Source organism: Octodon degus, unplaced genomic scaffold (genome assembly GCF_000260255.1).
Source record: "Octodon degus isolate 3935 unplaced genomic scaffold, OctDeg1.0 scaffold00027, whole genome shotgun sequence".
NCBI lineage: Eukaryota > Metazoa > Chordata > Mammalia > Rodentia > Octodontidae > Octodon > Octodon degus.
The window spans coordinates 17206622-17231805 of record NW_004524603.1 but is presented as its reverse complement, the minus strand read 5'-3'; the positions used below and the strand labels follow the sequence as shown (position 1 = coordinate 17231805).

Below are 25184 nucleotides of genomic sequence, written 5' to 3'. Positions count from 1 at the left end.
AGCTCAGCCCACCAGGGGGCGGGGCTGGCTGGCATGTGGTGCTGGGGGATTGAACTGCGGTCCCTGTGCTTTGCTAAGCTTGTTCTAAGTAGGCGCTTTAGACCACTGAGCCATCTCACCAGCTCCGAGGAAAGGTCTTAGTGAGTTTTCCATGGGAAAAGAATAGTACACTTTAGATACCAGGAGCATAGCCAGTAGAGTTGAAATTTTAAAAATTGTGGGCAAAATAAAACAAAAGAAGAGATATAAATAAATGACCATTTTATTGAAAAAAAAATCTATATATACATACAAGATAGGCTAGATGTACAGCTACTTTCTCTTAGTTCATTGAGAAGAAAGGTTTGTACTAATACTGTTTAGACAAGATACCATGTCTGCATCCTGTTCTCTAATACAGAGACAACAATATGCAATGTATTAATTATTGTAACTGTCCAACTAACCTGTTTTGAAACTGTTTCACCGCTATTTTATCTTTTTTTCTCATTAAAATGAATAAAAGTAACCACAAAGGTGATGATTCCATTATTTCAGTTAATTACCTTTTCACTAAGTAATAAAGAACTGCTAATAGATAGTATGTTAATAGTTAATAGATAGTATGGAAAAAGCATTAGTCATATAAGCAGTGACAAGCCAAAAGTGCCCCTTGAGCCTTTAGCCTGCTTTTCTCAGAATCTTACCTTTGGTCTTATTTTCAGGCCATAGGATTCTGTACTGTAACTTACAGTACAGCTTCTTTTGTGTATCATCATTTTCCTGTACAACTTCTAGTCCTTACCTTCCACTCGCCCTTTGCGTCTGCTCCTGGCTCCTATGCCTTCTTCCACTTGCTCGTCTCTGTGAGCTGTCTTCCAAATACCCACCCGTTGTTTTGCCCTCTTCTGTCAACTTAACAGCACCCGTCCCGCAGGATTCTAGGTTTCCTTCCAGTTTGCTTGCACACATGTACAGGGAACTGTCTTCTTGTAACCAGAGATGCCCGTGTGCCTGTTGCTTTGTGGGAGTTTGCAAATACTGACTGTACAGTTACTGAAAGCAGTCCCATGGTGTGCAGACAGTCGTTGTCTACTTGTTCTTTTCTCTGAAGCTTACCTACATCATCTGCATGGCTCCAAAGTCTGGTGGTCGCGGAGCAGTTATGTGACCTAATTGTGTGGATTTGCTTCTGTGTTTGCTTCACACTGTTCAGTGGACAGATCTGCGTGTTACAGAACACCGTCACATATGTCATTTATACATGATTCACAGCAGTAGTTCTTACTGTGATTCTGTGTGTCTGCTTAAGCTCCAGTTATTTCTTTCTCTTGCTCAGAATTTTTTTTTTTTTTTTTTTTCTTTTTCCTTTCCTCAGTCCTGGGGATTGAACCCAAGGCCTTCACACTGAACTATATCTGCACCTATACCTACAGCCTTTTTTTTTTTTTTTTTTTTTTTTTGCATGAGTTCTTTTGAGACAGGCCCTGAGCCCATGTTGGGCTCCCACTTGGGACCCTCCAACCTCGGCCTTTGTACTGCCCTGTACAGCCCTTCCTTGGATTACAGGATTACACCACACCCAGTATCTTTTCTTTCTTTCTTTTTTTCTTTCTTTCTTTCTTTCTTTCTTTCTTTCTTTCTTTCTTTCTTTCTTTCTTTCTTTCTTTGTACCAGAGATTGAACGCTGAGCTATATCCCCAGCCCCCAGCATCTATTCTTAACTATTATTCTCAATTGGTCCTCTTCTGAATCTTGAAATTTAAATCTCACTTCACTAGAATATTACAAGAATTGCTATTTCTTTTAAGATCATGACAGATTTCTATTCTTCTTTGAAATTGCTGCCCTTGTCATGGGGTTCTCAGAGATGAACCAAGTCACTTTCCACAGTCGGGTGCGGAGTTGTCACCTCACACCCAGCAGCCTGAGTTCCTTGATGGCAAGACTGACTCCTGGTCCTGCTGATTTCTTAGATGATGTAGCATGGCTCTAGCATCATGCCATTTGCAGTTAAATTGTGATGGAAGCATCAGGCTGGGACAAGGGGAGAACAGGGTGGCCCAAGCTTACCTAACCAGCTTTATTTCCTCCCTTAAAGACCATACAGGAGTGATTTCTCATTTGTAAAAATTAATCCTGTGCTGGAGATATAGCCCAGTGGCATAGTGCCTGCCTGGCAAGCACAAAGTTGTTTTCAATTCCCAGTACCCAAAAAAAAAAAAAAAAAAAAAAAAAAATCCTTTTGATAAATTTAATTTTGTACTATTTCCATTATAATTGCCATTATTTTTGTTTCTGTTGGTGTGATATAGAACCCTCTAGTATTAAAACTTAGAAAAATCATAAAGGGCTGGAGAGATAGCTCATTAGTCTAAAAGCATAGGGACCTGGGTTTGATCCCCAGCACCACATGCCATACTGCCCCAGGCGTGGTGGTGCACACCTGTAATCCCAGCACTGGGGAGGCTGAAAACAGGATTGCTACGAGTCTGAGTTGCACAGTAAGACCCTGTACCAAATACATTTTTTAAAAAAAAAAAATTTATGGCTTCAGGCATATGTTTCTATAAAATTTTGAAGCTTTTTTTTTTTTTTATAGTATAGGGCATTTGAACCCATAACCTTTATAGTGAGCTACATCCCTACCCCTTATTTTGATTCAGAGTCTCCTTAAAATATCTAGGTTAGGCTCAAACTTCCAGTCCTACCTGTGTCCCAGAGTAGTGGCAATTACAGTTGTGCGCCGTCCTGCCCAGCAGTAAAATTCTTCTGTTTTTCTAATAATTTTCTACTCTTGGGCAAAATTTCACTGCAGAATTTGGTCTATAAACAGTATCTAAATGTATTTTTCAGGGACCTGCCCATTGGCTCATTTGTTTAAGTGCCTTCTTAAGCAGAGCAATCAGGCTCAGGATTCTGTAGTTCGATCTGCAGATCCTCATGCCTTACCAGACCTGCCCTTAAGCCATCCTGAGCCAGCCAAAAAAATCCTGCTGAACTTTTGGGGGCCAGGGAGATAAGATAGCTCAGTAGACTAAGCGCTTGTCTGGCAAGCACAGGGTCTTGAGTTCAATCCCCAGTACTGCCAAAAAAAAAAAAAGGAAAAGTAAGAATAATAAATCTATTTATCATTGGGCCTATACTTACTATTCTTGAATGAAGGGTAAAACCAGCAACAAATTTATAGGGGAAAGAAGAGGGGAGCAGTTATTCTAGAATGGGGGAGTAAATCCTAAAAAAGGGAGGAAGAAGAAAAGGGGCATATTCTATACTGCATAGCAGTCTGCCTTCACAGTGTAAAAATCTGAAGTGATAGTCATTTCCCCCTTACTCTCATTTATGTTTCCTCCTGGAAAACTAGAGGAGAACTAGTACCCTCTGACAAGTTCTATACCTACACATTCAAAATACCTTGAAAACAAATATATGTTGCAATGAATTTCTAGTTAGAGTTGGACGGTCAGAAGGGGACAAGTGTACATTACTATTTTTCTAAAACTAATCGTCATTTCTAGGATTGGCACTTAGCCTCTTTAGACTTAGCCTCTAAAATGTCCCTGACCAGTGTTTTTGTTTATTTTGTTTTGTTTTTTTTTTGAGATCAGGCCTCACTGTGTAGTTCAGGGTGACCTTTGAACTCACCGTATCGCCCAGGCTGGCTCAGACTCATATTGATCATCTTGCCTCAGCCTCTGCAGGCCTGTGTTACTACACGCAGCTGGTTTGAACAGCCAGAATGCATAAGAACATGTTTTGGTAATAATTAGCAGATTAAATGTAGTGAAGGCCTTGGTGCTGACTTTTACTAGTTGTGTGACTTTTCAAATTATCTGTTTAATCTTTCTAATTAGTTTCCTGATTTTTTTTTAAATTATTTATTTATTTTTATTTATTACATTTATTTATTATGTGTGTGTGTGGCCAGCTCAGCCCACCAGGGGGCGTGGCTGGCTGGCATGTGGTGCTGGGGGATCGAACCGCGGTCCCTGTGTTTGCCAAGCTTGTTTCAAGTAGGTGCTTTAGACCACTGAGCCATCTCTCCAGCCCCTAGTTTCCTGATTTTTAAGTAAAGGTAAAAATATCTACTGCACAGGATGCAGTGATGAAATACACATGAAATACTGTCCTGTGTTAGATGGATCTCAGTAGGATCTGAGACGCGCCCCACTCCCCACTGAACGCAGGGCCATGGCACTAAGCATTACCCCAGCTCTTGATTTGTGAGACAGGGTCTTACTAAATTACTCAGGATGGGCTTAAACTTTCGGTCTTCTTGCCTTAGGCTGCCACATTGCTAGGATTACAGGCTTGCACTATACTGCTTGTTAGTTTTTAAAAATGTAACATCAACTGTTTTTATTACTGATGGTTTAAGAATACAGACCTTGAAACTAGACTCTTCAGATTTACTGTCTTTATTAATGTTGGGCAAGTTACTTGAATGTTCTAAACTTCCATGTCCTTATATGTAACATAAACATAATCCCTATTTCCTAAGATGGTTAAAATTAAATGAGTGAATATATGTGAAACACTTGAAGCAACATCTGTCAGGTAATAATTAATCAATAAATGTTAGCAGTGGGTTCTACGAGAACAGTTCTTGGCCAGAAATGATCATCAAGGATTTAGAAGGATACCAAAACCATGCTTAGCTAACTTCCCAGGAGCCTATACCCAGCCTACAAACTTAGTTGGTAACGTCTTTCCCAGGGTTCTTTCATGACAAAATTCTTTCAGAATGGATTATAGAAAGCTGGTATGTTGCCATGCACCTGTAATCCCAGCATCCTGGGAGGCTGAGGCAAGAGGATCACAAAACCAAGCCCCCAGTCTATATAACCCAGTGACTTAGCAAGTTGCTGTCGCAAAGTAAAAGTCTAAGAGTAACCTAGTATATTGAGCTAGGTTGAATTCCCAATACCACAAAATAAAAACAAAACACAAATTGTAGAGTCTGCCCATCCCCACCCCTCATTCCCTTTTATGAGATCCTTCTAGCTTGTCTTTGTGGAAGTAACTATTACTGAAATGGTTTATTTTCATTGTTCTAGCAACCACCTCCACGTTTGATAAACTTTCAAAATCACAGCCCTAAGCCCAATGGACCAGTGCTTCCTCCTCATCCTCAGCAGCTGAGATACCCACCAGCCCAGAATGTACCTCGGCAAGCAATAAAGCCCAACCCCCTACAGATGGCTTTCTTGGCTCAACAAGCCATAAAACAGGTAGACATCTACTTTCTTCAGTTATTTATTCTGCTCTCCTTGTCTTTTCTTTTAAATCAATTGAATTTAAAAGTTAAGCAGCACCTATGAAGAGCAAGAGCAAGCTCGCTGCAGTTTTTTGAAATGACTGAATTTCAAAGATTATTGCAGACAAATCTACAAAAACAAAGCTGAGACTGTGTTTTTTAACGAACAAGAGAAATCAAGCTACTTCTGCCAGAGCAAAAGCCCAGTAGGATAAGCGAGCTGTTGGTATTAAATTTTATAATACTGGTGCATATAACTTTTAGGTAAGCACTTGATATTTCCTAAATAAAAATATTCTTATAAATTCAATTTGTAGTTCACAGAAAGTATTTTGAGATTTTTGGAAGCAAACTTAACTGGCATGATTTCAATATGAAGTGATACATATCCAATGAAGCTCTGTATTAAAGGGTACATATTAAGTCTGATAGTTTACTATGTTCTCGATGTCTTCAGGTAACAATGTTTCTAGTATTGGTTTATCTTACAACAAAGACTGTCTCCATGCTTTTCTTACATGCATATCTGTGAATTGTCTTTCCAGCAGAAGGCTTTTGGACTGTGGTTTAATTTTTGGTCAAGGACATGTCCCTCCTATACATACAAACACACACACACACACACACACACACCACACCACACAAAGATGATGATGCTCAATCCTAATCTTGTAACATTCATTTTAATCAGGCCATTCAATTTTTACTCAAAAACCGTTTATCCTCAGTGTATTGGTGTGTGTTTGGCTTTGCTATAATTACCAAATTCTCTAATGAAATATTACTAATGAAATATTAGTAAGTTCATTTCTAATTCATAACTAGGGTAAGACAGAAAAGGAACAAACTATAGCTGAGCCTTAACTTTTATTTTCCTGATAATTTGGTAGTGTTGGGCAAGTTTATTATTTTTAAGTCTCACTTGCCCCAGGTATAAAGTGATTGAATACAATGGAGTTGAGAGTTAATCTAATGTGTATAAATATACCAAACATATTCCGGGGGCTTAATGATCTTTCTTCCCCCTTTATGATGTTTCAGTGAAGTTTAAACACTAGACAGCTTTGATATTTTTCAAAAGGTTTTCTGGCAGAAAATCTAAATATGAATGAAAAACAAGCTAGGAAAAAATACAGTGAGAGGGCTGGAGAGATGGCTCAATGGTCTAAAGCACCTACTTGAAACAAGCTTGGCAAAGCACAGGGACCGCGGTTCGATCGCCCAGCACCACAGGCCAGCCCGCCCCGCCCCCTGGTGGGCTGAGCTGGCCACACACACACACACAATAAATAAATGTAATAAATAAAAATTAAAAAAAAATACAGTGAGAAACTTGTTTTAACAGATGTGGCATATTTGTACAATAGCAATATTTCATGTATCAAATATGTATGATCTCCTAAGTGTATTATATGAGAAAAAAGGTTACATGTGGCATTGCCTGTGTTTTAATCTCATATGCACAGGAATAACCCTGGAAAGGTATCACCTATTCCAGGCTGTTCTTGGGAGAGAAAGTGAATGGAGGTGTGTGAGGGGCAGGAGGGTTGTCAGCTAGCATTCACACTGACCTGCATATGTTTCTGTGTGCAGTTTCTATAGGAGAACATATAAATTAGACTTCGTAAATTAAAATGTTTGAGAACGTCTCCACTCGGTAGTGTATTCCATACAGAAGTGACTGTGTCACAGGGAAGCTCTCATTGGCTTCCCTTTTCCCCAGTATTTTATTATGAAAAATTTCAAACATAACAAAGTTTGAAAGAATTTTTTTTAAAGAATTTTATAGGGGCATTTTATTAGAATTGTCCTACTTCATATAATCTATCTGGATGTCTACCAAGCTAACTTTTTTTTTGGTGGGGGTTTGGTTTTGCAATCCTGGAGATTATAGTCTGCCTTTTTCATATTTTTCATTTGGAGTTAGATTCTTGCTAAATTTCTGAGTGTGGACTCAAACTTGAGCTTCTCCTCCGTTGGCTTCACAGAGTGCTGGGAGACAGGCATGTGCCGCCATGCCTGGTGCATTTTGAAGTAAACTGCAGGTGGTAGTATGCTTGACTTCTGTGTATTTTAGCATTTAAAATATTAGGTTAGTTTATAAGTTTATCTCAGTTGCTAATACAAATGATAAGACTTTCCTGAGGTATATCAAGGCTTTTCACATATGAAAAATGAGGAAAACTAAAACACCTGAAAGACCTGATTAGTGTATGACTTATTTCCATCTATTTCAGGTAGAAGACCGCATTTGCTATCAAACCTCCGTGTTTACTTTGTTTGTGTTGCTTTCTTCTACTCCTTTCCCAGTGTGTATAACCTTTCCAAGACTGGGTACTGTGGTTCTTTGATATGTTCTAACTTTTTATCTCCCAGTAAAAGCAGGTGCTTTTGTTTGTTTGCTTAATACCTATGTATTCTCTCCTTTTTCACTGAAAATAAAATTGAATTCACACAGCAGAATCTGTCTTCTACTTCATTTGGTACCTGAAACAGCAGTTGACAGGCAGCCTGCTTTCTTCTGCTTGCTCCTGCAGTGGCAGATCAGTAGTGGACAGGCTGCCGCCTCCACCACCAGCAGCTCCTGCTCTACTCCTTCCAGCCCCACCATCACGAGCGCGGCAGGGTATGACGGAAAGGGATTTGGTTCGCCTATGATTGATCTGAGCGCACCAGTGGGAGGCTCTTATAATCTTCCTTCTCTTCCTGATGTAAGTGTACACGGTTTACGCTTCCAACCTCTTTTGGAAATTGTCGGTTAATTTGGATCTGTTAAATGGGTTAAGTTTGTTCTACTACAAGTTTCTTTTTAGTATTTTTTATTCCTTATAAATATTTAAAAAGCAGTTAAAATTATGACCAGCTGACAAAATAGCTCAGCAGACTAAGCACCTGCTTAGGCAAACGCAGGGACTGGGATTTGACTCTGGTGGCACCACAGGCCCTGCCGGCCCCGCCCCTGGGGCACACTGAGCTGGCCACCAAGACTGGGTGTGGTGGCACACACCTGTAATCCCAGCCCTGGGGAGTGTGAAAACAGGAGGATCACTATGAGTCCTGAAACCCTGGTCCAAATATATTATAAAAATAAATAAATTGTGACCACTTGGACGTGCAACAGAATATCTTTCAGAGCTCAGGAGTTAGAGAAATTTGTACATGATTAAGGTGATGGATCGTGTGACCAAAGCTGGGAAGGCAGGAGAGCAAGAAGAACAGGGTGATAGAAGTCGAGGGGCTGGGCTGTAATAGATTGAAGTTAGAGTTGGATGCTGCGACATCAGAAGAGATAAAGATGTGTGCAGTTTAGGTTTCTACTAAAACCTACACATTTTCCCCTTGATTGTCCTGATCAGTACCGATTGTTGATGTTTTTAATATTTAAATTAAGTAATAGGGCTGGGGACAAGCACCTGCCTGATAAGCACAAGGTCCTGAATTCAATTGCCAGTACCAAAAGAGCCCCCAAAATAAATAACAACTTACTCTCTACACTCTTAACTTTGTCCATATGGCTTTTTGAGCAACTTTCCAGAAGCAGAAAGTGCATCATGTAGACAGGTACCCAAACATAGGTTGAATCTTTTTTTTTTTCTTAATCTCATCTGATTATCTTGCATGAGACTAAACATTAAAATATCTTATCAGAAATATTTTGAACCAGTGTCCTCAGAAGGAATCACCTGTCATTATGCAAGAACTATTTTAATCTTCATTATTCAGTTTGTGATTCAAGTTGAAATCAATTGTGATTTCCTGACAGTTATTTGTTAACATTATTACAGTCCTCTGAGATTTTTTTACAATTTTAGGTCTTGTAAATTTTGTGGGAGTAGAGTGCTAGGAATCAAACTCAGGACCTTAGACTTGCCAGGCAGGTGCTGTGCCACTGAGCTATATCCCTGCACAGACTTTTTTCTCAGTCTACCTAAGGATGTTTCATAACTGCCAGTGCCACTACTCTAGGTGCACAGACAAGTTAATTGGGTATAATCTGTGCCGCTGAGAACTGAGGATATAGTGCTCTTGTTAGGATCCTGAGAAAGACTAGAACTGTGTTAGATTTTAATCACCAAGACATTCTTATAAATTTGGTGAGTTTAGGCATTAAAGAATAGTTGGATCTAAAGTGTTAAAGTCTTAACTAGAAAATTATCAGTACTTGGCCTGGCAGTGAATTAGAGATCTGTTATTGGTATGTCCGTTGCATCAAAGAGTCCGACCTTCATTGTGCAGAAGTGAGTGAGGTTTGTGCTCTAGAGATGTGCGTGTGCGTGACCATCCATCTGTCCAGGGCATATCCGAGGCGCGGGCCACGGACTTGAGCAGCCCTCCGGTTCTGTCTGTATGCAGCCAGATTTGCTTCATGTTCTTCAACTGAAGCCACAAATGACAACAGAGTCAGTGTAGAAGTGGAGAAAAGCTGATTGGTTTCTCTTAAAACAGACACGAAAGAGATTTGCAGCAATGGAAAACTTCAAGTTTGCCCTTTTTTTTGAATGCAACTACCTAATACTAGTCTTAAATGAATTGAGAAACTTTAAAAAAAAATTTGTGAATAACATAGTGCTCCCTTGTTTCAACTATTAGCCTCTGAAATAGTATATTCGTAGTACATGTACCAAGCTGTAATGTTAAAGAGAGAAAATTTTATTCAAGATATGTGAGAAATATTATCTATGAGAACTTCTTATGTTATACGTCTGTGACCTTCAACATGTGCGTAATTCTCATTGAGGTTTTCTCATAAACTTTGGAAGTGGCCATTAACTTGCAAAAGCAATATTTTTTTTCTCCAAATGCCTTCAGGGCAGGTTTGGCTGGCTTGAGTTGTGGGGATCGAACCACAGCAAGCTGAGCCTGACTGCTTTGCTGAAGCAGCCACTTAAAGAACTGAGCTAAGGGGCAGGCCCCCATGCAAAAGCAATTTGTCTTGAAATAATTTCTTTTCTTATAAGATTGATTGTTCGAGTAGTATAATGCTGGACAACATTGGGAGAAAGGATCCCAGCGCGGATCATGGCCAGCCCAGACCGCCCTCCAACCGAACAGTGCAGTCGCCCAACTCCTCAGTGCCCTCGCCGGGGCTTGCAGGTAAGCGGCCTCAGATGTCTGGATTCCACTCGAGAAATGACTGACGTCCCTCCTTCACCTTGTATGTTGCGTGATTAAGATGTGGCTGAGTTTCTACTACTTAAAATTAGGATACAATACTTCCAAATAATGACATACACTTAATTTATTAAAAAATTTATAGAAATTATAGCATTCCTAGGGGAAACTTAGTGGTATACTCTTACTAAAAGTTTGCCTGCGGTGTTCTTTTAGGGCTTAATGTGCCTAGAATTAAGTTATTAATGACCATACATAGATTTGTCTTTTGGTGGTTTGTATCTTTGTTTCTGTTTTGTGTTAGTCCATATTGCACTGCTACTCCCTTCAGCGTGGGGAGTGGTACATGTGCGTGCTGTTTCAGTCCTTTTTTTCCCATGCCCGTCCTGCCTCTTCCTGTCTCTAGATCCCCTTTTCATCTGTGAAAGGTCTGCCTCTCAGTTTCTTACTGGCTTTTATTTTGGTCTTAAAATTATTTATGCTTTGAGTTCCTCATATAAAAGAAACCATGTCATAATATTTCATGTGATTTATTTCACAGCTATTTTAAATAATTGGACAAAATATAGCAAAGAAATTATCTCTTGAGCAGTCTATATAAATAAGAAACACTATTGACAAGAGCACGTGGGAATGGTAATGCCCTAAAGGAGAAATACATGCAGCCACTAAAAAAGATTAAGCCAAAAAATGTTTACTCCTGCTAGTTATGGGAAAAATCAAAAGCAAGTGTCATTCCTAGCCATTGAACTACCCACTGTTTTGTGGCAGTACTCATTGGTGAAAATGTAGCAAGAGAGGTGCCTTCGCTTGTAGCTGCTAAGGCGTAACGTGGCCAGAGCATTTCTGGAGGCTGCTGTAGGAGTGTTCCTGAAGCTGACGCTGGTGCGCCAGCACCTGCATGCAGACAGCAGCAGAGTACCTCAGGCTTGCCCACCAGCACCGGGCTCCTTCGCTCTTTGGCAGCAGTTCAGAACCCCTCTCCAGTATTAACTCCAGTGTGAGCTCTGCAGTGTGACATTCATTGTCTTCTATTAATTGGTCTCATTTTGTTTCTCTTGGTGGTGGTTTTCTCATTTGGAACTCTGTTTATGTTAGTACCATTCATTATTGTCTTGTGTGGCTTGCACTGACACTGGGGTTCTCACTGAGACACTGCCCCAGTTACTCTGCTCTGTCACCCTCCAAGTTAGAGGTTGCGACAGATCCTGCTGGCCATTTGTTAACTAGCATGGGCCAGGAATGTCACTAAACACTGTATAATGCACAGGCGTTCCCTCCTAGCAAAGAACCTCAGCTGAAGGATGAAACCCCTGCTGCTCTAACAGCATACTGATCATGGTTGGATCTTGGCAACTGCCCACTATTCCACAGAATTTTGTTGTGTGTTCCCAGTTTCCATGTAGTGCTGAGTGAGCACGGCCACTAGGACGTATGCATCATTACTAATGCACTATGACTGTGATTTCTCCCTTCTCAGGACCTGTTACTATGACTAGCGTCCATCCCCCAATACGGTCACCTAGTGCCTCCAGCGTTGGGAGCCGAGGAAGGTAAACAGCATTAACTGTGTTCTCTAGTGCAGTCGCCCCTCCATATCCATGGGGAATTGGTGTCAGGACCCTCCTGAGGTTACTAAAATCAGGACCTTCAAATCTCTACTAGAAAATGGTGTAGTATTTTTGTGTTTGACCTATGCATGTCTCCCCATAAGATTTTAGATTACCAATACCTAACACAATATAAATGTATATCCGTTGTTACATTGTATTGTTTGGTGAGTGATTACCCCCTTTCCCCAAGAAAGTCGCTACGTGTTTAGTTCAGACCCAATTCTTCCTCAAGTATTTTCCATCCACAGCTGATGGAATCCACAGATGCAGGGTGCCAACTCTATATAGACTCTATGGATTTCTTTTAAATAGGGCTCAGAATGATTTATATGCAGTGCATTTTAAACAACTTCCATTATTTTTAATTTTTAGTTGAAATTTTAATCATATTTTAATAAGCTGTATATGTATATCACAGCACTATATAAAAATACCAGTTCAAAGAAAAGAAAGACTTCTTAAATATTGCAGTGATTTCTGATTATCCTAATGATCAGACATAAACTCTACTTGAAATAAATTTATACTTGTTGAGATTTTGGTTACTGCTCTGCTCTTCTCAGCATGCTTGAGAATTGCTCCTAGATACTGAGCCCAGCTCTTACTCTCTTAATTAAATGAAAGAAGCTTGCTGTGAGGGCACCAGTTGGCCGGTAATCCCATGAGAACACAATGGGTCTCTGCAAACAGTTTTTGTCCCTCTTTATTTTTTGTAAGTAGCAGAAGACCAATAAATGGCTTCCTGGTTGTCCCTCTCTTTTTGTGGAGTTTGGTACAAGAAGTTGAGCTCAACTTGCCAGCGCCAAGCAGACGTCATGCTGCTGCGCCATATCCCAGCCCCCAGTTGTCTTTATACTTTGACAAGTTTTGTGCGAGTGCTCTTTGTCATGACCAGTGGAGGAAATATTGAAGCCTAAAATATAGTACTTCTAAAATTCCATACCTTTTTTTTGTTTGTTTTTTTTTAACGTATTTAGTGCAGGGTCTACAAGGTCTCACTGCACAGCTTGGACTCACAGTGATCCTTCTGCTTTTAGCCTCCCAAGCACTGAGATATAGGTGCGCACCACTATGCCCCGTCTCAGTTGCCATCTCAGCGTGCCCCGGGGATGGGCCCAGCACAGCATGCCAGGGATCGAACCTCAGTCCCTGTATGTGCCTAAGCAAGTGCTTTAATCTGCTGAGCTATCTGGCCAGCCCTTTGTAGTACCAACTCCTAATTTCCCAGTTATTGAGTCTCTCAGAACATTGAAGTCAGTTTTATTTGAATTCAAATTGTATATTTACCTTTCCAGATTTATGGTATAAATATTTAAATAGCATACATTGTGAAGTGTGTATGTCGCAGTTTTATTTTACTTATGCCTCACTTATTGCTGATGTTATGTAGTTATTTTATGAAGATACCACATTACTTCAGAACGTTAGTACTATTAACACTATACTTTGTTGTCAGACTATAGTATTTTTAGATTTTTTTTCTCCCTATTTTACAGCTCTGGTTCTTCCAGCAAACCAACAGGAGCTGATTCGACACACAAAGTCCCCGTAGTCATGTTGGAGCCTATCCGAATAAAACAAGAAAACAGCGGACCACCTGAAAATTACGATTTTCCCGTTGTTATTGTGAAACAAGAATCGGATGAAGAATCTAGGCCTCAAAATGTAATTATGTCAGTGCTTACCATGCCATTCCTGATTAGGGGGTAAAAAGCAGGTAGTCCCGGCATAGCAGCTCTTAGGGAACAGTCTGTGGACTCCTTGGGGATATAGCTGAGTGGAGAATATATGGACAGTATTAAAAATCATTGTATAACCTGCTAGAGATTGGTATAGAGATGGATACCTAGAAAAATAAGCAAATGAAAGTCTCTACATTTATAACCAATACCTAGCAAAATGTGCTAAAAAGGAAATGTCTGTCTACACTGAATCGTATTTATATACTTGAATGATGAAACACTTAAACACTCATATAAGAAAAGTAGGGTATAACCTAAACAAACACTTGCCTAAAGAATTAGGATTTCTCTGAAAACCTAGTCAGTACAGATACAGCTCAGTTGGAGTAGATACTAGCTGGCTGTAACAGTTCTGGGGGCTCCTCCCAACTAAATTGGTAGGGTAATGCCTAGGGAAAACTATGCTTAGAGGGTGGAAGGGTGTTAGCAGTGTGTGTGTGTGTGTGTGTGTGTGTGTGAGTGAGTGTAAGTGTAAGGAGGGTTTGCAGAGGCAGACTGCAGAAGCCTATCTCTGGGTCTTTGTGACAGGAAAATTTAATGCATATGGCATTGAAAATTGAAAACCCGGGGCTCACTTCTGCAGCACATATGGCAAAATTGAAAACCCAGTTTTATAAGCATTTGCTTTAGAAACATGGAAGTAAGCTAGGCGCACATGTTTGTGTCTATAATCTCAGCTACGTGGGAGGCTGAGGCAGGAGGGCCTGGAGTTCAGGGCCAGCTTGGGCAGTGTAGTGAGGCCCTCCTCTCAATAGGACAGCAACCAAAAAGGAAATGTGAAGGTAACTAGCAGAAGAAAAGATAAGTTTGAAAATAGTTGAAATAATTCTCTAGGAAATGAGTGCTTTTACTACTTGGAAAAAGATTTTTGAATGTTCAGAGGAGATAGGTTTTATTATTGATAAGAAATTTTTACTACCTCAGTATCCAGCAGAATTTAGGTTTAACTTAGAAATCTCCTTTCTCCATCTTAGGTGTAACTTGAGTTTAGAGCTGCAATACATACTTATTTACAGTGCATGTGGCTGACTTCCATGCTGCCTACCTGTTCTCTGATTTGTGTAAATGCGAGCAGACACCCAGCCCCTGCCCACAGCCTGTGTTGACAGGCCAGCTAGGAGTCCTGTCTCCCGTGCCGTTAGAGTCCAGTGCAGTTCCGGCTTCTCCAGGAGAGTTGGGGCCATGAGAGAGCGGCCTGCAGTGTCGGGTTGCGGTAGTACTGGGAAAGGAAACAGCTTCGGCGCACGCATGGGCACAGCCACGGTTTTCTCTTCTGTTGCAGACCAGCTATCCAAGAAGCATACTTACCTCCCTGCTGTTAAATAGCAGTCAGAGCTCTGCTTCTGAGGAGAATGCTGTAAGGTCTGACGCCCCCGATAGCACAGGGGATCAGCCTGGACTGCACCAGGAGAACCCGTCTAGTGGGAAGTCCGAGTGGCTCGACGCGTCCCAGAAGTCTCCCCTTCATGTGGGGGAGACAAGGAAGGAGGACGACCCCAATGAGGACTGGTGTGCAGTTTGTCAAAATGGAGGAGAACTGCTGTGTTGTGAGAAGTGTCCGAAGGTTTTCCATCTCTCTTGTCATGTGCCCACGCTGGCCAATTTCCCAAGGTAAGACAGCACTCGCCTTCCCACATTCTCTGCCGTAAGTAGAGGAGCAGGCTAGGGTGCTTGTCTCAGGTAGTGCATTTAGCAAGCAGATGCAAACCTCTGTACTCAGACTTAGCACTGCAAAAAGATAAAATAATAATTAAAAAGAGAGAGAGAAAATAAAAATCGTATCATTGAACTACCAGAGTAGGTATGTGGCAGATGTTTAGTGGTTGAAATTCATTCCAAGTAAATCTGTATACTAGATAGCATGGAGGATGTGACAAGGTGACGTGAAGGGGGAGGACGTGTCATGAACTGAAAAGTACATTCTTTCAACAGTGGAGAGTGGATATGTACTTTCTGCCGAGATTTATCTAAACCAGAAGTTGAGTATGATTGTGATGCTCCCAGTCACAATTTGGAAAAAAAGAAAACTGAAGCTCTTCTCAAATTAGCACCAATAGATAAAAGGGTAAGTCTTTTGACATTTCTACCCAAGGGTATTAGAAAAAAGTTTTGATTAGATGCATTAAATTTTATACTGTTTTTTGTTTTTTTGTTTTAGGGAAAGGTCTACAAGGGTGTTCAGGGTCTCACTACTAGACCTGTTTACAGCCTCCCAAGAGCTGGGATTACAGGCCTGCGCCACCACACCCAGTCTTAATTGCCATCTCAGTGTGCCCCGGGGAGGGGCGAGCATGGCAGGCCCAGGGATTGAACCCCCAGCCCCTGCACCTGCCTGCAGGCGCTTTAATCCGCTAAGCTATTTGGCCAGCTCTTATACTGGTTTTTTAAAAGGAGTGTTTAAAACAATTGGAAACTTAAATGTTTTTAGATTTATAATCAGGAAAAGGTGTGTGTGTGATGCTTAAAGTACCTGCAACGGATGGAACCTTGGCTTTTAAATTTAATCTCCCTTGAGTCAAATTCTTATTTTGTATGAAATAAAAATCGTATCATTGAACTACCAGAGTAGGTATGTGGCAGATATTTAGTGGTTGAAATTCATGCCACTAAATATTTCATTTCCATCATAAATAAGTTTTGCTCCATTATTTGTTTAGAAGTAGCATAACGGTCAGGGCTTCTCTTTCTACTCTTCTGGAGAACAATTCCATTCTTTCAGTAAGTGGTCCTACAGGGTTAGCCATTTACTACTAAAGAACCTGCTCTGTTAAATAGAAAACATCAGGCAAGAAGGCCACAAACAGAGCCAGGTCTACACACAGTACCCACTAGGAGAAACCTGTGCGAGGACAGTAGCAAAGTGGGTGCCACGGACGAGTCCCTACCTTGGATCTCTAAGTAGCCAGTGGCCTTCTCTCTTGGCTGCTACTAGGGGACAGTCACTGTGAAGAGTTTCAGATGAGTTTTTACTCATGCTGTTCTTGGCTCAGTTAGCTACCAGGACTTCTAAGTACTACATACACCTAAATTGGTAAGCACTGCAGTTAAAGATTGGGCAGGAAAGCAAAGCTCCAGGAGTTAGTATCTTTCTGTATTCGTCTAGCTTTAATTCTTGTGGTTAGAGACCTATGGAATTGTTCCTTAAACAATGACATCCATAATGGGTTTTTTTTCCCTTCAGAAGTGTGAGCGCCTGCTTTTATTTCTTTACTGCCATGAAATGAGCCTGGCTTTTCAAGATCCTGTTCCTCTAACTGTAAGTATTATCTTCATCTTGTACATGTTAATATAGCAGGATTTGGTTGTTTATATTTTTGGAAGTTTTGTTTATAAGAGTCTAGTTTGTCAAGGGCCAAGGTATATAGCTTAGTGGCACAGTGCCTGCCTAGCAAGCACAAGGTCCTGAGTTCAATTCCTGGTACAAAATAAAACAATGTGAGAAGAGTGTAGTTTCTAGGCCATTTTCAATGTTTCCTAATAGCTAATGCAGATCTTAAAGTTTACTAATTCATATCAAGTACACTGACTCCAAATAGTTACATTTTGACACTGTGGTTTGAGTTGGCTGCAGACTTCTTTTCATTTCTCAGGTATTTTTCTCAACTCACCTAATTCACCTATTTGCAAAGGATTTCTATGTTTTCAATCTCAAGGCTTAGGTACACTGTCTTGAGCTACTGGAAAAAACTACTAAATTCAAGTCTTCCACCATACTTTCTGTATTTTAATATATAGGTCTAGACTTGAAGTAGTACATGGATTTTTTCATAGAAAAAAAAGGTGAGGAAGGAGTGTGTGTGTGTGTGTGTGTGCACGTTTGCACACTAACCATGGCCTTCCAAAAGGTTCATATGAGGAGTTTGATGCACTGTAATTTTTTATTTGTGGAATGGGTCCATTACCCAAAATATGTTCTCTTTCTACTCTGTGATGTCTGAAATGTCATTAAAATTTCAATGAATCTGTCTTTGTAGTCTATTAAATTTTAAAAATTAATGCAAGGTTAGAAAAGAGCTAGCTTGGTAAATATGCACATCAGCTGATACCAGTTAACATCCTTCTTGAGAACAAGTAGAAAAAGAGTAAGAAATGCATGATTCCAGGCCAAAGGGCCTCTCGACCCAGAAGAGGCAAGATAAAGACCGCAGCTGGGCGCACGGCCCACCCAAGTGCGCACGAGACCAAGGCTCCAGGCCGGCCCCAAGTTCAAGCACGCCCTCAAGCTTCCATAGCAAGACCCTGTCTCAAAAACAAACCAAAGAGGGAAGTCGGATAAAAAAGGCTAGTAATGCCAGTACACACTTAAAATTTTAACACAACCTTGATGTTTTTATAATCTTGGCCTACTGTATTAATGATAACAGTAACAAGGAAATATCCTTGATTTCCTTGATATGTCACCTTTATTATCTAAGTTATGTATGTGAGATATATATTTCCTATACAGTTGAAATATGAGATTATTCCCATTTGAAATATGGGAAACACTCAGTACGGTGAAATAGCTCATACAGGATATTGCTGTGGAATGGTAGAGTGGTCGAGCCTTTTGTTTGCTGTAATTCATGCAGAAAAAAAAATATCAGATACCACCAAAAATAATACTTTTTCTCCCCTAATAATTGCTTTTTCTTTAATAATTGAAGCTGAAGAATAGAAAAGTTAAGAGAGAATATATGAAGGCATCCTGTTTCATTTTGTTTTGGTTTTCTTTTTTGGAACAGGGTCTCGCTATGTAGTTACTTACTAGGATAGCCCAGGCTGGCCTCAAACTCAAAGCAGTCCTCCTGCTTCAGCCTCCCAAGTGCTGGTATTACAGGCATGTGTCTGTAATACCCAGCCTAAACAGGTTTTCTTACCAGTGACAAAATGCAGAAAAGCTGTAAGGACAATCTGAATTCTGCTATCACTAACAGAAGGTATTGAGGACTAGGTAGGACTTCGTTGTTATAACATCTCAATTGTTTTGAAAGGTGCCTGATTATTATAAAATAATTAAAAATCCGATGGACTTGTCAACCATCAAGAAAAGACTGCAAGAAGATTCCTCCCTATATACAAAGCCCGAAGATTTTGTAGCTGATTTCAGATTGATCTTTCAGAACTGTGCTGAATTCAATGAGGTAAGGGGGCGTGGCATGATGGAAATAGCATCATGCGACAGCAGCCGCTGTGACTTCCTCTTACTTTGTTTAGTGAAATCCTGTATCGTTTCTAATGCTGCTTTTTCCTATCACTATTTTGTATTCTTTATAAATAAATAAATAAATAAATAGTAAGTAGAATTGGAATTTCGTAAAGAAAAAGAAAACCCAAGCATGCTGTCAACAGTGAGGGGACCTAGATGTCTGGGGTGGAATAAATGTCCATGTGTCAGGTCCGTCACGGTAGAGAGAGGGAGCTAGGAAGACTTCATCCACGCTCAAGATTTTATAATATAGGGAATAGAAATATCAGTTACACCTGATATCAGTTATTTGGAACATATTCTTCTGGCCTAAAAGTACTTTTTGTTATTCTTACCTTTATTTCTTGAAATATGGACTTCCAGGCCGGGAAGATAGCTCAGTAGAATAAGCACTTGCCTGGTAAGCGCAAGGACCTGAGTTCAATCCCTGGTTCCACCTACCCCCTCCCCCCCAAAAAAAGAAAAGAAATATGGACTTCCTTTTTGTTATTTATCTTGACATGTTAAAGATAAATCCAAAAAGTCCTTTAAACTTCTCTTATCTCTTAGTCATTTAAACATCTGTCAGTATATACCCTTCGCTGTATACCCTTGGTTTATGTTTTGTTCTATTTTTGTATTAATGACTGTGTGTAAACATTTTTCACAGTAGTCCACTGATATTTGTAATCTCAGGACTCAAACAGAAGTTTGAGATATTACTTCTGTTAACTGTCTAAAATGTCTTTATTTTTTCATTCTTCTTATTTTTATCCAACAGCCTGATTCAGAAGTAGCCAATGCTGGTATAAAACTTGAAAGCTATTTTGAAGAACTTCTAAAGAACCTTTATCCAGAAAGGAGGTTTCCTAAAGTAGAATTCAGGAATGAATCAGAAGATAACAAATGCAGTGATGATTCTGACGACGACTTCGTGCAGCCCCGGAAGAAGCGGCTCAAGAGCCTGGAGGAGCGGCAGCTGCTGAAGTGAAGCAGCCATGCCGGCGTCCCTCTGTCTGTCTGTGGAAGATTTTTTGTCTGTCAGTAATTTAACATCATCATAAAGAAGAGTTTGTGAGCTCTCTGTTTTTTGATGTTTACTAGACTTTGATTTCCTTAATAACCTATTTCTTTTAACCTCTTGTTAAAAAGAATGAAAAAGAGGAAAAGAAGGAAATAAATGGAACAAAGAAAATGAAGGAAGGGAGGGAAAAGGATGCTAGAAGGAGAAAGATGCATACGTAACAGAAAGACATCCTTCCTGCTTCTTGAAATCAGACTGTGATCTGGATGATGGCTACTACAGGAAGGAAATAGACTTTCTGTGAACCCTTGGGTGAAAAGTGAAGTGGTTTGAATGTGTGTGTTAATCCATTTTTAGAAAATTAATGCCACTACCCATTAATTATCACCCAAGCATAGACCTAGGTTTGAGGGGGATACCAAGTGGTGCCACAGAAGGATAGGTTAGATGCCGTTACAAGGGCTCCTAATAGTATATTATGAGAGATGGTGACTGTATTAAAGAAAAATCAGGAAAACAAACGCTTTTGTTTTGTTTTTATCTTATATCTCTAGAGATATGTGGTGTAGCTGTTTTTTTCCAGACCATGTTTCATACATTTCTAGATCTAGATTTTCTTTAGCTTCTTCCTCTGATAGAAGGAAGTGAGCACGTGTTTGGTTTAGGTATGTATCTGTGTGTGTTTTGTTTGTTGTGGTTGTTTTTTTTAATTGTGTAGATTGTCCTTTACTAACAGGGCTTTGGATTTGGCTTTTAGTGGAACTACCGAGTTTTGAAATACAGCAGGGTGCACTGTATTTGATGTGAGATTTCTTCAAAATATGCCCTGTTGGGCACTAAATACAGGTTCCCCTACAGGGGACTAATTTTGTGGCTTTCACATGTCTTTATAATTTCTATTGAAAATGTGTTATAAGATTTGGGACAGGCAGTTGTGAGAATTAGAAAATTATTAGTGAACATATTTCTTTCTGAAGCATCTACTTTCTGGTTGGTTGGCTGATTGATTGGTTTTTAAAGAATCAGAACCTTATATTTTATCTTTGGTCTGAATTGAGAATTTCATTTTTAGTGATAGAGATACCAAAATCCATCTTCTAAGGAAAGTATGTTAGTGGGTCATAGCCAGCTCTTGTAACTGGCGTCCCTGTATGCCATACACTTGTTCAGTCTTTTAGGATCAGATGACCTATCAAAGAAGGAAATTAGGCCAAGATAGAAGAGAATCACTGTGCCAGATGCTAACCCGACATTTGACAAAATACACATAGAATTTTTAGTTTGCCAAACCAAACATTTCTTCATAAAACACTTTTTTTTTTTTTTTTTTTTTTTTTTTTTTTCAACTTTTGCATTGAGGTATATCCCCAGCTTTTTTTTTTTTTTTTTTGAGACATGATTTCACTGTGTTGCCCAGGCTGTCCTCAACCTCACAGTATCTTCCTGCCTCAGTCTCCCAAGTGCTGGGATTACAGGCATGCACCACCATGCCCAACCACATGATGTAGGAAATTTTGGAGGACATTTTTGTCTTTAGGATGACAAAATAAAATACAGCTGACTTGAAGAATTCTTGGTTGTACTGTCTCCCATGAATTAAATACAGAGGACTTGCTTTTATCCTTATACCATTATTTCTTAAAATGGACATATTTTGAAAATATTCTGTGGGTAATTCATTGGATTTTCACATTTTATTAAAGATAAAATGTAAGCAAAAAATAAGTTGTGAGCAGTAGCTCTCCATATTCTATGTAGACTTAGTGTTTCCCCATAATATGTCAATTGTCTGTTAATTGTTAAAAACAAACCTCATAATCACATTTCCAAATACATTGTACATAGTAATGTTTGTTGTGTTGTTTTGAAATTCATTTGACATTTGCTTTCCAAAGACTGTTTGAACAAATTTTGGTACCAGTACATGTACCTTTTAATTGTCTGTTTCAATGAAGCATTTTTAGCATAGCAGGTAGGGAGCTGTGCTAATAAGTTTAATATTGGTATCCCAGCATACTGTTTTTCTGATAGTTCTCTCTTATGTCCTTAATTAAAACAGAGCAACACGGGTAAATTATTTTGAGAATCATTACTAAGGGACATGAGGTTTGAGAGAAAATACAATCTCCTAAATATATCTGAACCAGAATTTCTACTATGAGTATGTTCAGTCCCATATTAACTTTTATAAAACATTATACCTATTTTGCCATAACATCTTCTGCTAAGAGAAAGACAGTTGAGAACCATGTTTTGTCATCATATATAATGTAAATTATCTTAAAAGCAAAGTCTTGGGTTTCTCTAGCCCTTCTGTCATAATCTCAGCTCCTGTGACTGTTAACACATGTGTGCCCAGGGGAGTTCCTGTGACTCTTAACACATGCATGCCCAGGGGGATTGTCACTTGTTTAAACAGTCCTTAAATCCTATTCTAACAGAAGCTTGAAAAAGAACAACTCTGTACCCTGCATTCCTGAGCGTCCCAACCCCCTCCTCCGGGGGAGGACTTCAGTATGATTCAGGGAGCCTAGACCTAAACCTTAGCAACACTCCAGTGCTTACCTTTGACCAAAAACTCCCAGCAGCCTTCACTTCGGATATAGGACCAAGAGCCTAGCATCACAGCCACAGGACACACCCCCCAACCCCAACTGCTGAATATGAATGAGCAGGCCGTATCAGAGCTAAGATTCTCTCAAGGACACAGTGACGTAGATGGCTATGGCAGAAGTTGAAATGGGCTGAGAAACACCATATTACATGCAGAATATCTTTACATGAGCAGCTAGCAGTGTGATTCTTTCGTCCTTTAACAGGCTCTACTTATCCTACCTGGAAGGATAGTAAGAAAGGACTAGAAGAAAAGAAGTATTGTCCTCCTCCCATGGTCATTTTGTTTTGTTCTCCTACTTAAAGACTGGGCCTTACATTTTACTAACCTACCACATATAGTATAGATGTAATAGAACTTGAGGTTAACTCTGCAGCCCGCAGGATGAGTGTACAGCCAATTGGTTCATTCATGAATTTGCATTTCAGATCCTCTGCTATTACAGGAGTTACACTTTTAAGTTTGATTTTAAGAGACTGAAAGGAAGAACAACTTTGGCTGAAGTCTGATCGAAATTAACCTGATTACCAAAAGTTGCTGTGGATGAAAGATTTTTAGATTTAAAATGATTCCCTTGGTTTTTTGTTGTTCTGTTTCATTTTCCCTGTAATCATTATGAATGAAGCAAATCAAGTGATCTGACTGGCCATTAACATTATGGACATAACCTTGAGTCCAATCATCCAATTTCTTACTGAGCTCCTTTTAAATAACTATGTACATATGTTTTAAAGTATTTTATAGCGCCATGTAAATTAACAGTTGAAAACTTTACATTTTATTGGACCTTTATCTTGGGCGGGAATTTACTGACTCATAATTCACGTGCAGGTGATTCATATTCCTGAGTGGGCACTTGCCAGTCAGATCACAGATTTCTCCGTGACAGCCTTGCTGGCTGTGAGGCAGTCTGAGGCAGTGGTAGTCTTTGGGTTTGGTGTTTTCTTTGAAATTTTGGGGGGACAGACTGGTGCTTTGGTTTTAATAAAAATTAAATTTGATGAATTTTTACTGTGACTATTTTACAACAGATTTTTAATGAAAAAAATTAATGTCCTTTCAGTAGAATTTTATCTGTAGAGTCTTCCCTCATTTCGGCCTTTGTGTGTTCCTCTGGTGGTAGCATTTATATATGCAGAGTCGAACTACTAGTCCGTAAGTAGGAAGTGGGAAAACACTTGCTACTCTAACACGTGTATTTCATCAGCTTTAAGTTTGTTGGGTTTTTTTTTTTTTTTGGTTTTGGTTTTTTTTTAAGCAAACGGGAAGGAAAATGTAATAAATAACATCAGCTGATGTTTTATTCCGAAAGGTAAGAAGACCGACTGTACCATGGGGAATTCTGTTTGAAACCCCCTGTGGAAAGGAGGAATGTAGGAAGTTGAATGTTACCAGTCACTGAAGGTTTATCAATGTTAATCATACCTTTAAAGTTTGGAAAATTTTAATAGTGAGAAATTATAACTAGTTTTTAAAAATCACTGTTGGATATTTAGATCTTTTTTTGACGATGGAGATACCCTCTGTTCTAAAATTAGTTTTAAAATAATCAAGTCCTAAAAAACATGTATGGGGTCATTGCAACTAAAATATTTACCAAAATTCTGTCTTAGCCCATTTTCAAGTGACATACTATCCTCTGCTGTGTACTGGGAAACTGTGCTTTGTGAATTCTTTGCCCCTGAAATAATGTCCTAACCCAGAGAATGAGCCAGAAAATCAAGAAATCTGTCCTTGCCAGTGCCCAACTGTCATTGCTTCAGAGTGAGGGCAGACTATGCAGACGAGCCAGAGTCGAGCACTCCTTACTCTTGAGGCAAGCTTGTATTGGCCAGACAAGTGGCATTTCCCCGAGAAAATCAGGCTGTGCCAGGCACCAGACTTGGACACTGTTGCTGGTACCTGATCTGCTTAGAGATTCATTGAGAAAATATTGGAAGAGGCTTGTCACTCATACTACAGCAAATATTTTTGCCATTCCCGACAATTCTTTCGAAAACCTTCAAAAGATTCTTCTCTGTATACATACAGAACACATCCAGACAGATTCAACCTCTGATTACATGAAGCAAAATGTGATTAAAGAGAAACCAGAATCAACAGCCAGGATGTCTATAAAACCAATCCAGAGAAGCTCAGGTTAGTGATTTAAGTTTGTTGACTTGCCTTTTTACTAATGACTAATACTGGTAAGTATACTAAGCAACCCACAGGAGTTAAGAATTTGTTGCGTTTGGCTTCCAGTTAAAATTCTGTTTGTAGCTTCCTCTGTAGTAATGTGGTATCATCTCAGAAGCCTGGCTACTGGCCAGTGCAGGCAGCACTGTGCATTCCTTGGGCTTGGACATTCACAGATACTGAGTTCTGAAGTCCTTGGGAAGTTGCTTTAACATGAGCTTCGTCACTGCTTGACTGGGCTTTGATCAGTGCTAGCATTTGGCTTTAATTATACATAGCTGCTAACTTCCGTTTGGGGATTTACCGAAGGTCTGTGGTGGGTTAATGGGCTAACTATAAGTGTAGCCCTACATCTTTCCATCAAACACATATTGGCCTAAAATATTCTAAGTAGACCTAAATTAGATGGCTTTCCTCTTGAACACATTCAGTCTGCTTTTGTGCCTGAAAGCTAAGAATATATCAGGCTTGTGATAGAGCCCGTATAAAGCTCACAAA

General features: G+C 39.7%; 1 protein-coding gene across 1 annotated transcript in view; it reads left to right on the top strand.

Annotated features, from left to right (window-relative positions):
- The window catches only part of Trim24 (tripartite motif containing 24), a gene marked incomplete at its 5' end in the record, with an annotated part of 98967 nt that extends 78513 nt beyond the window's left edge, over nt 1-20454 (top strand). The window contains 10 exons of the mRNA XM_023712763.1: nt 5037-5210; nt 7774-7947; nt 10195-10330; nt 11829-11901; nt 13458-13626; nt 14986-15314; nt 15636-15768; nt 16885-16959; nt 18677-18826; nt 19652-20454. Of these exons, the coding sequence (XP_023568531.1) occupies nt 5037-5210; nt 7774-7947; nt 10195-10330; nt 11829-11901; nt 13458-13626; nt 14986-15314; nt 15636-15768; nt 16885-16959; nt 18677-18826; nt 19652-19861 (1623 nt within the window). The remainder of the gene's footprint in view (nt 1-5036; nt 5211-7773; nt 7948-10194; nt 10331-11828; nt 11902-13457; nt 13627-14985; nt 15315-15635; nt 15769-16884; nt 16960-18676; nt 18827-19651) is intronic.
- Between the last annotated feature and the right edge of the window lie 4730 nt (nt 20455-25184).